The sequence below is a fragment of the Rhopilema esculentum genome, chromosome 12 (genome assembly GCF_057945365.1).
Source record: "Rhopilema esculentum isolate cy_ngs chromosome 12, ASM5794536v1, whole genome shotgun sequence".
NCBI classification, from domain to species: domain Eukaryota; kingdom Metazoa; phylum Cnidaria; class Scyphozoa; order Rhizostomeae; family Rhizostomatidae; genus Rhopilema; species Rhopilema esculentum.
This window is the reverse complement of record NC_142826.1, coordinates 7,338,091-7,350,804: the sequence shown is the minus strand read 5'-3', so window position 1 is coordinate 7,350,804 and position 12,714 is coordinate 7,338,091. Positions and strand designations below refer to the sequence as shown.

Genomic DNA, 12,714 nt, shown 5'->3' with positions numbered 1-12,714 from the left:
TGTGTGCTCTTTAAAGAAGTTTATGTAATAGAATGGAAGCAAGCTTTCATTATTTTATGCAGTTTTAGTTCGCTTATGATATGTTAAAGAGTGGTGCATAAGCATAAATCTCGTTGTGTAGCCATAGGATGTTTTACTGTAGCAGCTAGTAGATTTCTAAAGAAGTATTTCTCCCAGCGTGTAAAGTAACGTGAATTTTCTCATTTCTCTAGATTCTGTCAAAAAGGAGCTGACACCATCAATCTATAAGTAAGTTTTGAGTGTATGGCAAAGTTTTTAACCCTCCTTTTTGATTGTAATCTATTGATAATTGAAGCGTAAAACTATTATTTCGGTTCTGACAAGGCCACTTGCTCTTCCTGCTTCTGACATCACTACCAAAATTATTTTAGTGGATCTGGTCCCAAATAGTTGCATCCTCCTTGCGAGCAATTTCCTCAAGCGCTACCCTCTCAGAAAGCAAAGAAAAACATGGCGGGGCTTGGACGTAGTATTTTCCCGGCGGAGAGCACTTGACCAAGAAAGTGACGTGGGTGCACGAACAGACTTGCAAAATGCAAAAATATGACACAATCATTCCAAAATATACCTGAACGGAATGAGGATCTGCACTGTGACTAATGTGTCTTGCTTGTGGGAGCAGACAATTGAAAGAATTTCTTTCTAATACCCTGTCCCAAACAATTTACTTAATATTGATACCCTGTCCCAGAGTTATGATGCATTTCAAAATACCCTGTCCCATAATTTTTATCGGAAAAGTATTCCCTACTTCGTGCCCTGACCGCCAGTTCAAGTATGGGAGTGGCCCCAGGGATAATTTTAACCCTGTTTTGTTTCATTGGCCTTTCTCCTTGCCTTGATGGTAACACGTCTATTTTCCCGAATGTGACGATGCAGAACCATCTTAGAAATAAAACAAACGTACACGAGTACTTTTATTCTATAAAATTTATGGAAATTTTAAGATTTGAGATAGAATACTTTCTTATTTCCTGAAAATCTAGAAATTCTGTCCGGGAGCCGAATTTATCAGCAGAGCAAATAGTTCGAAAAGCAACAATAGGGCATCCAAGAGAATATTCCATGTCAACAAGGCTAAAGTCGAATATAGCAAAATTTCTAATGGAGGAGTTGACGATGAATGGACAAGACAGCGGCTTAGAGGAAATGGGTAACAGTAGTAGTGACGGCGAATTTGGATTCGAGAAACCGGGTATAAAAAGCAATGGGACTCTTAAAGAATTTGGTCTTGAGCGGTCTGAGAGCTCATCTGATGATGACGATAAGTGTCAATGTCAAAGTATGTCACAAGGAAGTTTGTCAGCTATTGAAGAAGAAAACAGTATTAAGACTAAAAAGGGATTTAGGCTATGGAAATCAATGAAAGAAAGAAACGGAACTTATAGTAAAAGCTCGATTAGTGTAAAACAAAAAAGATTATGGCGGAAGGACAAAGGGGGCACTGAGAGATCAAATTCATTGCCTGCTGTATTGACAGACGAAAATATCGAGGAACTGACTATCCCAGAAGCTAATGATATTTTAATTTCGTTGACCAGAGAAGAGGTAAGTATTTTTCAAAACTCTCTCCCCTATTCTTAGTATACGTACGTAGTTAAAATCTTTAAAGGTGGAGATCAATAAACAGACTGTTTGTGAGTTTTTACTCATATCCAGATTTCTGATTCTTTGCCCGCTGCCTGCTAATTCAATGCTGTTTTCAATAAAAATTACCAGTATAGCAAAACATCAATATTACAAAAATCCGAAAATTATAATTTCTGGAGAGAACTCGGCAATTTTGCTTTCAATTAGCCAAGTGCCCTGGGTACCAGACTCACTCTATATAAAATAAGAGAGAATCTTGTTCAGTGCGCCCCTCTCCTAATTTTGGTGTGCCGATATTAACCAATCCGGAGCATTGATGATATGACAACCAAATTTGCAACAAAGATCACTCATCATATAAGCAATTAATTCAAAAGTTAATAATTTATATAGCTGTGCTGTGTAAACAATGACGTCATACAATTGTAAACATTTTGTGTGACAGAGAACAGAGATCAAACTAGCACAGAGAACAGAGTTTCACTTATCGTATTGGCCATATTTGTTGTGATGAACTCCCAACGTGCTGAGGCTAACCGCCGCGGTGTCAAAACCACTGATCTATAAAAATCTTTTATATAGATCAGTGGTCGAAACGCGCTGCCTTCACAATGAGGAAGTAGATCTTGAAAGTACATACAAGTCATGAGAAAAATTACAAACAACGTTTTTTAAGTTTTATACAAAATTTATTAGTGATCAACATTTTATAAATTCATTGTACTAACTCTAGTTTCATGCTTCGCGCATGTTTTTGTTGCCAAATGGCATTTTACACCGGGTTTGATTGGAACCTTTAGACAGAAGAGTCTATTATCACTGTATTATTAATGTCGAAATTACAGAACTATATAAAATACTTTGCTTTAAGCTTTCCCAAAACTCCACTGACTGCTGAGTATCTTTGTTATTTATCCGACAGTCTGATTTCACAGGCCTAGTTTCCAGTCTGTTAAATTGACTACAGTTTTTTCAAATAAGTTCACCGGAATGAGGTCCGGGCACACTGAACCAGGCTCTCTTATTTTATCTAAGGTGAATCCGGTACCCAGGGTATTAGCCAAGCTATACAGCTTTTTATAACTTCTTTATATATAATGTCAAAACATACATGTTAAAAATACAGGCCTACTGTTTAGCATTTCCTATTTTTTTAATGTTTTTAGTAAAGTTGGAAATACAGTACACCCTTTTCTAGGTTTTTGACTTTCGATCAGTAGCTGCTGAAGCACAGCTACTTCTGGTTCAAGTGGAGTCTTCGTTAACTTGGGAGAAGGTCGATGAACTGCTTGAAAATTCACTGTCACTGTTTTATGATGTCAAAAGTCTGAAAGATATTGCAGAGGTAGCCTATGTTATGACGTAATTATCAAAATACAAAACATGTCAGCAGTGATAGTTCATAAAAAACAGAGAAACAAGTGGATTACTGCCATGAATAAGGACTACACTCATTTTCTTATAAGAAACAGAGGTCGATGTAGAGTACTCCAGTTTCTTAATGTTCTGGAAATTTCAATACTCATTGTTTCTTAAGAGTTTCTTAATTATGATGCATGAATGATGTTATGAAATGTTCGTGACCTTTTTTATCACGTCAAGAGATTCGCTTCCGTTCCGATACTGTATTTAGATGTGGGAAGTATATTTTTATCCCTTGTGTCTTAAGTTCTAGGCCATCTTGTTCTTGGATTTTACAAAATTTCGTTGTTCTCAGTTTTATCACGATTTAATAGTTTCTTGATTTTTTTGCTTCGAGTACTGGAGTTTCTTGAATTTTTCTGACTGTCCAGTACTCGTTTCTTAAAGTCAGTTTCTTATAAAAAAGAATGAGTGCAGCTGGTTAGGGAAACATGTCTAGGTAAAATAACTCGAAAACGAATCATGTCTAGGGACGAAAATGCGACTGTCTGTCCATCATACTGGTAGAAAATACCCATCAACCATGTTTAGTTGCAATTCTGTTTATGGGGCATTTTTCAACTTTTTGTTTGTGTTAGATATTTCACCAGATTAGAATGCTCTAGTTCAGCTATTTTTGTTTCTTTTGTTTCTTCCACGTATGCACGCAAAAAAAACAGAACACGCAAAACACGCAAAATACCTATTTGCTATGGTTTGGCAAAGACCTAAAGAAACTTTATAACAGGTCGTTATTTTCTCCATGACCGTTTGACCATTGGTGACAGGTGACAGGAAATCACAAGAAAATAATTTTTGTGTTTTCACATGAGAGGTCACAGGAAGCGGTCATGAATATTACGTATATGCGGTCACATGAAGTCTGTGAAAAAATAACACCCTTGTGCCTGACACAGAGTAATTTGTTATTGATAAGTGTCATATAATGAATATCAAATAGCAAAAATCAGTATACGTGATTGTTAGTTTACAGACAAAAAGTTGTTTTATGTTCCTTAGCATCTTATATTTTCAATTTTTATTACATAGGATTGTACCGTGCGAGAAGTGCTGTTAAAGAAATGCGAGGCACTGTATCAATCTTTGAAAAGAAGAAAATATTTCAATGACCAAGAACGGTACTATCATATATCACCCATCCATTTGTTTCTTTCTAGCATATGAGTATAATAGATGGAACACTGAATATGTATGCTTATTGGAAAGCACCACAAATATTCCTTTTTATATGATTCCTTCTATGATTTGTTCTCCTTGACAAACCTGCTACTGAATACTGACTAAATTGTTCACAGTCTGGTAAATATCATTATTTGTTCATTAGCAAAGCTTTATCAGACTTTCATGAATCTCACTGAAAGACACTTCAATGACATCTTTCAAAGAGGCTGTTCTTAATAAGCATACAAAGTTGCATTTAATAAAATGCAAAAGCAAAGCCAGCTACGATTTTCATTCATATTTAGTAAAATAACCTCTTCTCTAACTAATAGGATCTGTTTATTTCCTTCAGGGGGACTGTGGACTCTTTTTACAGCTACGATGGCCATTTCCGATTGTTAACGACTTATGCAAATCTGTAAGTTTTATCAAGCTAATGTTTTCACGTAGCGCAGATTGGCTTTTTACTATTGCATTTGTGACAGTCAGAGTGCTAAATTAACCAAACACCCTGCACGAGTACAGGCCCGTCGGGAGCCAGTTCTGACCCTGGGGCTGTAAACAGCACGGGCCCTTGCACAGTGGTACAAAGGCAAGGTCGATAAAACAATTAATCAAACGACAAACAATATAATAAACTTGGTTCCAACAAATGAGGTTCCAACAATGAGGGTCCAACAATGAGGGTCCAACAAGACCCTTTTTTAAAATTGTTTTGCATTGGCAAAACTTTTCGCTGGGCCTTCTTGAGACCCGGGCCCCGGAAATTTACCCCGGCCCCCACTCTCTAGACGGTACTGCATGAAAAGAGCTTCTTCCTGTTATAGGGTCTTTATTTTTTTTTTGTCTTGTTGGATGCAGCGTTCGCATAGTTCTGGGATATAGGCAAGTAGCAAACATACAGCAATGGGTGAATAAAATCTAGCATAATGCTCATTTCGATATAGGAGGGATGAAAAAAATGGTGAGATTGACACCACTCTCCTTCTGTATCAAATTTCAAGTAGATTACGTTAATTGACTGAGACAGTGATTAAGAAATATCCAGCTAATTGTTCAGTTAGAACAAAACTTGACTGCAGTGTAGCTGTTGTTAGGAAAAGTTTTTGAAGGGGAATGTAGAAATTACGTTAGCAATCCTTAAAACTGTAAATGTGTGTTATGAAAATACTCTTTACGTTTCACCATTTATCTGCAACATTAAAGGCCTTTGAGAACTAGCTTTATGAAAATAAAGGTTCTATGATTGAAAATTCCATCGAAACAAATATCTTGATATATTTCTCTCCAAGTAAAAAGCAAGGATTTTTGCAGGTGTTTGTCTGTCCTCTATTATATTTTGAAGGCTGGGCATTGCTATTCTAGTTCACTAGTATTTTCTTTGCTGCATAAGTGTTCCGATAAATATTTTAGAATATTATGAAATCAGCGCAATAATTTTCTCAAGGTAATCGTTTATGTTAAGGGCTCTTCGATGTAAACTAAATTTCCAGAGACATGTTTTGCTAATAAGATCTATAGATTTGTAAGTGATTTTTGCTGAATCTGTTTGATTGGAGTAATTTCCTCGGAAATCCCGCCTTTTCTTCAAGACCCTGATGCAATTTAACTAATGCTCTTTGATAGAAAAACTCATATTTTGAGTTGCAGTAGCACCTGGTATGCATGTATTAGAATTAATATTTAAAAGACTTGTTTAACTGCACAAAGTAGCAAGCAAAGGCGTCAGATTTATCGCTGCCTGCCAATGAAAATGTGCTTTTGTTATATTTTGATTTATTTTGAGCTGTTAGTTACCCAACCCATATTATGTGCGCCTTTAAGTGTTTTTTTTTCGTGGGATAAATCTCACCTAGACGCCACAAGATGTCTAGACCAGAAGTGTCAAGCTCATTCTAGTGCAAGAGCCATGTACAGCCTAATTTAAAGCCAGGCTGGCGTGACCAGTACAATCATTGCCAAATTGCCTAAAATTCCCCAAAATTAACTAACGTCATATTTTTTCTCTGTTTTCGCGAGAACAAGTGCAAATTTGTTAGAAATATCTTTGTATTCAAAAAACTGTCCTTTTACAAAAGATATTATGAGCAACCTCAGAAATTTAAAAAAATGCATATTATATTTGTCTCAATTTATGATTTCGTTTGTGCGTTATAACTGAGCACTAGGATTGTAAAAAGGCAAAAAAACCTTTAGCCACAGGTATATCAAACTGAAAAATATTTTATAAAACCTATAATTTGGTATCAAGATATAAATTCTTAATACCTAAATCAATTCCCCGCAACTTTTAAGCCATTGTAGGAGCAATTCAAAACGATTTTTCTTTGCCTCGGCACTTTGTTGCGTATACTAAGCCTAGCGGGCAACCTAGGAATGTCAGATTGTTAAGAATTTCAACTTCGTGACTTTTCATCCACGTTTTTACTTTCAGGATCGTCCTGCAGGTAGAATTGAGCCTCTAACAGGGCTAGTTCAAACCCGCAAGTTTGGTATCCCAGGCCTAAACTATGACACATCTGGGACAATATCTGACCCTTGGACGTGTCTGCCGCTGAGGGATGCTACTTTCACATGACCCACTGTGGTTTTCAGTTGAACTGCTCTCATCTCTTTCCAGCATATCACGAGAGTGTCATTTTCTATTATACTGTATAATCTTTATGGTCCCATTTTAATGAACACAAATGTAATTTCATCCGCAGAGTTGCTGGAAATACGACTTCGTCTTGGCCGATTTTCCTAGCCACGCTAGCAGCTGTATCAGCCAAGAGTGAGAGAAGATGGACAGACACGTACACCGCAAACAGACAATTATCAGACATCTATAGAAAAGCTCAGAAATTTGATTATTCTGGTGGGTAATTTCATTAATCAAAAATTAGAGCTTCCAAGGTTTTTTTAATGGAATTCTTTTTTTGTACGACATTTTATCGTAAAGAAACACTTAAACAATAGAAGCGCTAAAGAAAGATTTTTGCCTCAGTTTAGAGGAAATGAGCTGATTTGAACTATATCCCTGGATTGCTTCAAATTTATTTACAGTAGAAAACCGCTTTTAAGACCCTACTTTAGTAGATTCTACGACCAAAGTAGATTCTTTTTTAGTAAGTATCTTTTAGTGATTCGCAATTTAGGTTCTCATAAAGCTGTTGCTTTGTAATTGCGTTCTCAGTATGCTTTTTCGTTGTTTTTGATTTTTCTATCTTCATTATTGATTATGCTGCTAATGCCTACCCTGATAACAGGAATAGAAGTTTAATTCCTTTAAAAAACCTTTTTAAAAATTTAGGGTAAACAAGGTGCTTATTTAATTGGCTATGCATATCACTCTTTAACTTCCAGCTCGGGGGTAACTAAGCCTAGTTTTGGACAGGGATGTACCATTTTGGTTCAAAATTTTGACCCATAACTCCGCAAACATGATAAAAACTATACCCATAATTCCGCAAGGCAAGCAACCTTTTCAAAACACAGCAAAAATATCAAACAAATTGTGAACGTTCTTTACCCCCAAAATCTCAATATTACGCATATTCCAAAATTTCATTTCTAACTGGACATTCATTATCTTAATGCTAACTTTCCTTTCTAATAATTTTGCAATATTTTCCCAAAATTGGAGCCCATAATTCTGCAGATTTCTTCAAATGGTAACCATAATTCTGCAACTAATAATAACTGACGCCGACAATTCTACATTTTTCAGATAAAAGGTGCCCGTAAATAATGGCACGCCCCCGTACCTCAAAACCTATTAAGGTACCCCAACCCCCCGAGACTTCAGACACCTATATTCGGGGTTTTACTATAAATTTATAGTATTTGCTTTGTAAATGTAGAGCTCATAATATTGCATGGTAATCACATTCTGTTTTCAGTGAGCTGTTTAGTTGACGAGTTCAGTATCCAACTGGATAAAAATGACGTCACAGCAGCAACTTGCCTCCTGAAAGATGCCTTTGAGACAGCTCTACTTTCTGGAGACAAAGAGAAATGTCGATCGTAAGATTTTAGAATTTTATCATCGTCAAAGTTGGGAGGTTGTGATGATATTTCAAAAGTTTCCACATAAATAAATATGATATTATGAAGACTAATATCGAAATTAGAATGCATTTGCTCGAAATATGGTAAACAGTTTCTATCACATACATAAGACAGGTGAAGCAAAGTTAAGAAGTTTAGGTTTCTATGGTTCCTCTCAATACACACACGTAATTTAATGCTCGTATATTGAGTCCCTTTGCTCTACTTCTTGTTGACAGCCTGAAGGTATAAAGAACCCATCTTAGCAAAGCATCTTTGAGTCTCATTTAGTATTACCAAGTGGTTTTACGTTTCTGCATCTGTAATTACTGACATTAATCTGCATCGTTCCAAATTTTTCCATGCATACTGCTATCTACCAAACATGACTAACAAGGCTTAAAATTATGCAAATTATCTTATTTCAGGGTTTATATTAGTTGACCAGAACTTAAAGCATTCTATCACAAAACTAATAAAGTGGGTTTTGGCTTTTCAGTTGTTTTTTGCAATTGCATTAAGTTGAAATTTATTTGCGTGGTCAGTGATTTGTTTTGGGGGGTGAATCCTATGCTTAAAACTTCAGTATGTATTTTCTTATGGCTCTGCCTCTGTTTTAAATCCAGATTGGACAAACTGGCCGGTAAATTGCTAGAGGAAAAGAAAGAAAATTCTTTAAATGAAGATTCATCTTCACTGAGATTAGTTATTGAAATGAGCAAAGCTTATCAAAGTTTGGATTATGATTGGTTTTATCAAAATTATCAACGAATTTGTGAATGGTAAGTTTTTTTTATTTGTTTTGCTTTCTTGCATTATTTTGTTCTCGTGTGACTTTATTATATAATAATTTACATTTTTACTCTAACAAATTTTCGCTTTTTACTAAGATTATAAACTCTAGTTAACAAAGCAGCATATTCCATTCAAAAATCGGAGAAAAATATATGTTGCCTAAATGGCTTTATTGTAAGATCATAAATCCTTGTACCACAAGACGACGTTTTTAGTTACCTGTAGAAACACCAGCCAGGGTAAACAATGAAATTCAGTATTTGCTTGTTTATTTTTAGGTTGTTCTTTAGGCAGTATTTTGGTTTGAAAAATAACGTTAATCTTAAATGTTATCTTTTTATCGCACCGCAATTTGGTCGTGTTTAATGCGTCAAAAACCTTGGTTTTTGTCGTAAAAGCTTGGCTCAGCCTGGCGGCTGGTCGTTTTATCTAAGAGATTGTTGTTTTCGCATTGTCTGCGTTTGCTCGATCGAGATAAACAGTTGCTAACTTCCTGAATTTATATTTATCTGAAGTCCGCATTACTTATTAAGGAAGAGCATCTTTCCGCGTCTGCTGTGGTCTCGTCGCGATGTAAGAGGTGGCATAGATAAGGGCCTAAATTTTTAATCGTGCCTGTTAGGGTTGATAACCGTGGGTGTTAATTTTCTTTGTAGAATTGCGCACAAAATTTTTTCTCTATTTCAACTGACCAATAGTGGTTTAATGCAACGAAATAATCGATAAATGTCATAGAAAGATTCTTACCTGGGTAATTTAGCTACAAATAAAGCTGATGTTTGACCTAATAATTGATTTTGGAATTTTTAACCCTAACTAAGAGCTGGATTCTTGGACGTTGTATTTGAACTGATGAGATTTAAATTGAGAATGCGTTGAAAAAGATAGCGTTTTAGTCAAGTGAGAAATTTTACTTGTACTTGCGCAAAAAAGAAAATAATAGACTGTGAAAATGATCTGCGTTGAATAAAGACCATGAAGGAGGCAAATCACTCCATGCACATCTCATACACCTTTGTCGGAAATCCCATTGCTTTATCTGAAAACCCCTACACTCTTTATAAGAATATTGTTAATAAGAGTGTTTAGGCTCATAATTTTAAATTCTAAAACCCAAATATTCTAAAAGTTGATTTTTTATGAAGACACGCTTAAGAACTCTATTGTGGGTGTCGCATCCCCTATACTCCCCTCTAGCTACGCCACAGGGCTTGAGATTAGAATATATTCGTTTGTCATGCCCACCCCTGTCAGTCCAAAGCGTTTTCTCGAAGTGGTCTCAAGTCAACTGATTTTAAAAATCTTCAAATTTGGTCCAGAATTTTAGAGGCAATCATGATGCTTTTTCACGTTATCTGGACTCTAAAATGACAAATCAGTTGAATGTGCCACAAATTAGTTGATCGACGGGAAATGGCACAGGTTTTTTTTTATCAAATCGCTGTATTTTTTTCCCTGTTGATAACTTTATGAATCAACCCAACATAACAGCAAACTTCAAGTCGTTCATTGATGATACCGTAATGTCTGAAACTTACTTGATACTTGATTTTTGCATCTAAGCCTTGTTCACCTACAGTACTACAGTTCTCAGTTAAGTTCTGTTCTTTTCTTTCCGTAGTCACAACGATCTGCACACTGAAGAGAGGCACGATCTAAGGGAGATATTCATGCATTTGTTAGAACATCTGAAGGAATCAAAACGCAAAAAATCTGGGGAAATTTTTGTTTAATTTGTCAAATAAATTCAAATTATAGATACATTGTTGCCTGTTTATTCTCTGTTTTTCATCTATCTAAATTGAAATTTAAATACTTTGTAAGAAATACTTTGTAAATTGAAATTGAAAAAATCGCAAGTCTTTTTTGCACAATTTTATGCAAAGTATGTTTACAGTCACGTATGGTCTATAAAAGTCATTACATGAGTCTTGGTTTTCAGATTGGATTAGGATATGTTAAAAAAATTTCGTAGTCAAATTTTTTCGGTGAAATTTGTAACAAAAAATTTCTATTACGTTAGAATTCATCAAAATTTTGGTGGTTAAAGAATATTTCGGCTAAATATAGATAAGCCTAAACATAAACAAGCCAACTAAATAGAACCACACCAGTCTCCTCAGCACCTCCGCACACCCCAAACACACCAAGCAGTCCATCCCATACAGTCTTGCCCTACGACTACGACGCATCTGCTCGGAAGACTAAACATACAAACTTCGTACAAAACAACTACTACAATACTGGACCAAACAGGTTACAAAAACAAAACAGACACGCAAGCAAATAAGGGAAGGCTTCTGAAAACGAGACAGGACTGCCTTAAACCACAAAACAACGTAAAAATCACAGAACACCATTTGTTGTCACCTATCACCCCTCTTTACCACAACTATTTTCAAACAAAACAAAAACATATTACAGAACTCCAAAACATGCAAAGAAGTCTTCCCTGACGTTCCTATACTCAGCTACCGCAGACCTAAAAACCTCCGGGATATACTGGTTCGTGCCAGAATAAAAAGTGGCACACCAAGTAATCCTAGAGGCACTTGCAAATGCCACTCGCGACGTAACTGCATAACATGCCAACAAATCACAGACTGTACGACTACATTTGATTTTACTAACACTGACAAAGACTACGACATAAAACAAAGACTGGACTGCCACTCTACTAACGTTATTTACGCGTGTACGATGCAAACGCTGTTTAATTAACTGAAACAAGAACTGTCAATACATCGGACAAACAAGCATACGACTGAAAGACAGATTTAACGAACACAGACGAGACATTATCAACAAAAAAGTAGACAACTCTGGTGTTGCAAAACACTTCTGCAGCCCAGAACATACCATCTATGAACTTACTATAACACAAGTACTGCAACCAAGAACTCAACGACAAACGAGAGAGTGTTTGACGAGCCAAAGAGCAAAACTTCATTGGCTTGGCAATACTCTCCTCCGCAGAGGTCACTGGGGAGGGAGAAATGGTGACTACTGGGGAGGGAGAAATGGTAAAGCTGCGGAGAATTGGAGGGGGCGGAGGAGAAGAAGGATGCTATTTTCTTCCTCCTTCTCCCTTGCAGTTCCTCCACTTTTTCCTTTCTTCCGCAGTTCCTTTTATCCTATCCTTTTTCCCTCCCAATCTCCCTCCCCAATAGCCTTTGCGGTGGAGAGTAGCTTGGCAAACACTCTCACATCGAACGGAACTCCCACACTGTAGCACTCACCACCCTTCCCTCTTCCACACCATTACCTGTTTCCTCTCCGCCGCGCTGCATTCACATCATTCCACATCAACCAATCCGACACCACCATCGCCTCTTACTAATTTGTAAATTTTTAGTTCGTTTACGTTTGCTCTGATGAAGCCCCGTATGCTGGGGCGAAATATGACCATCACTTATTTGTGTGTTTGTTGTTGTTTATTCTCGTCACGTTGCGCTGTTCCTTATTTATAACTAAATGTAAGGCAGATGGTTTGAATAATTATATATCACTGGTCACAAATATCGTAAATCCTCGAATTAGCCCCCTGGGGGCTTATTTTTTTTCATATTTTTTGATGGAGGGTTCTAGGGGGGAGGGGGGCTTACAAAATTATACTAGACATTAGGAAGACATTATTAAAAGATCGCGCATATTTTAGTAGAAATTTCTTAATGAACATTTAATTAATTGCTACTA

At 36.4% G+C, this 12,714-nt stretch overlaps 1 protein-coding gene across 9 annotated transcripts in view; it reads left to right on the top strand.

The window, feature by feature from the left end:
- LOC135681510 (uncharacterized) overlaps nucleotides 1–10,779 on the top strand; it is a 73,922-nt gene extending 63,143 nt beyond the window's left edge. For all 9 annotated transcript variants that reach the window (XM_065196020.2, XM_065196022.2, XM_089111711.1 and 6 more), the window contains 9 exons: nucleotides 213–249; nucleotides 1,008–1,569; nucleotides 2,810–2,956; nucleotides 4,063–4,151; nucleotides 4,547–4,612; nucleotides 6,900–7,051; nucleotides 8,076–8,199; nucleotides 8,850–9,005; nucleotides 10,640–10,779. In XM_065196020.2, coding sequence (XP_065052092.2) covers nucleotides 213–249; nucleotides 1,008–1,569; nucleotides 2,810–2,956; nucleotides 4,063–4,151; nucleotides 4,547–4,612; nucleotides 6,900–7,051; nucleotides 8,076–8,199; nucleotides 8,850–9,005; nucleotides 10,640–10,751 — 1,445 coding nt within the window. In that variant the 3' untranslated portion in view covers nucleotides 10,752–10,779. The remainder of the gene's footprint in view (nucleotides 1–212; nucleotides 250–1,007; nucleotides 1,570–2,809; nucleotides 2,957–4,062; nucleotides 4,152–4,546; nucleotides 4,613–6,899; nucleotides 7,052–8,075; nucleotides 8,200–8,849; nucleotides 9,006–10,639) is intronic.
- Nucleotides 10,780–12,714: the final 1,935 nt, after the last annotated feature.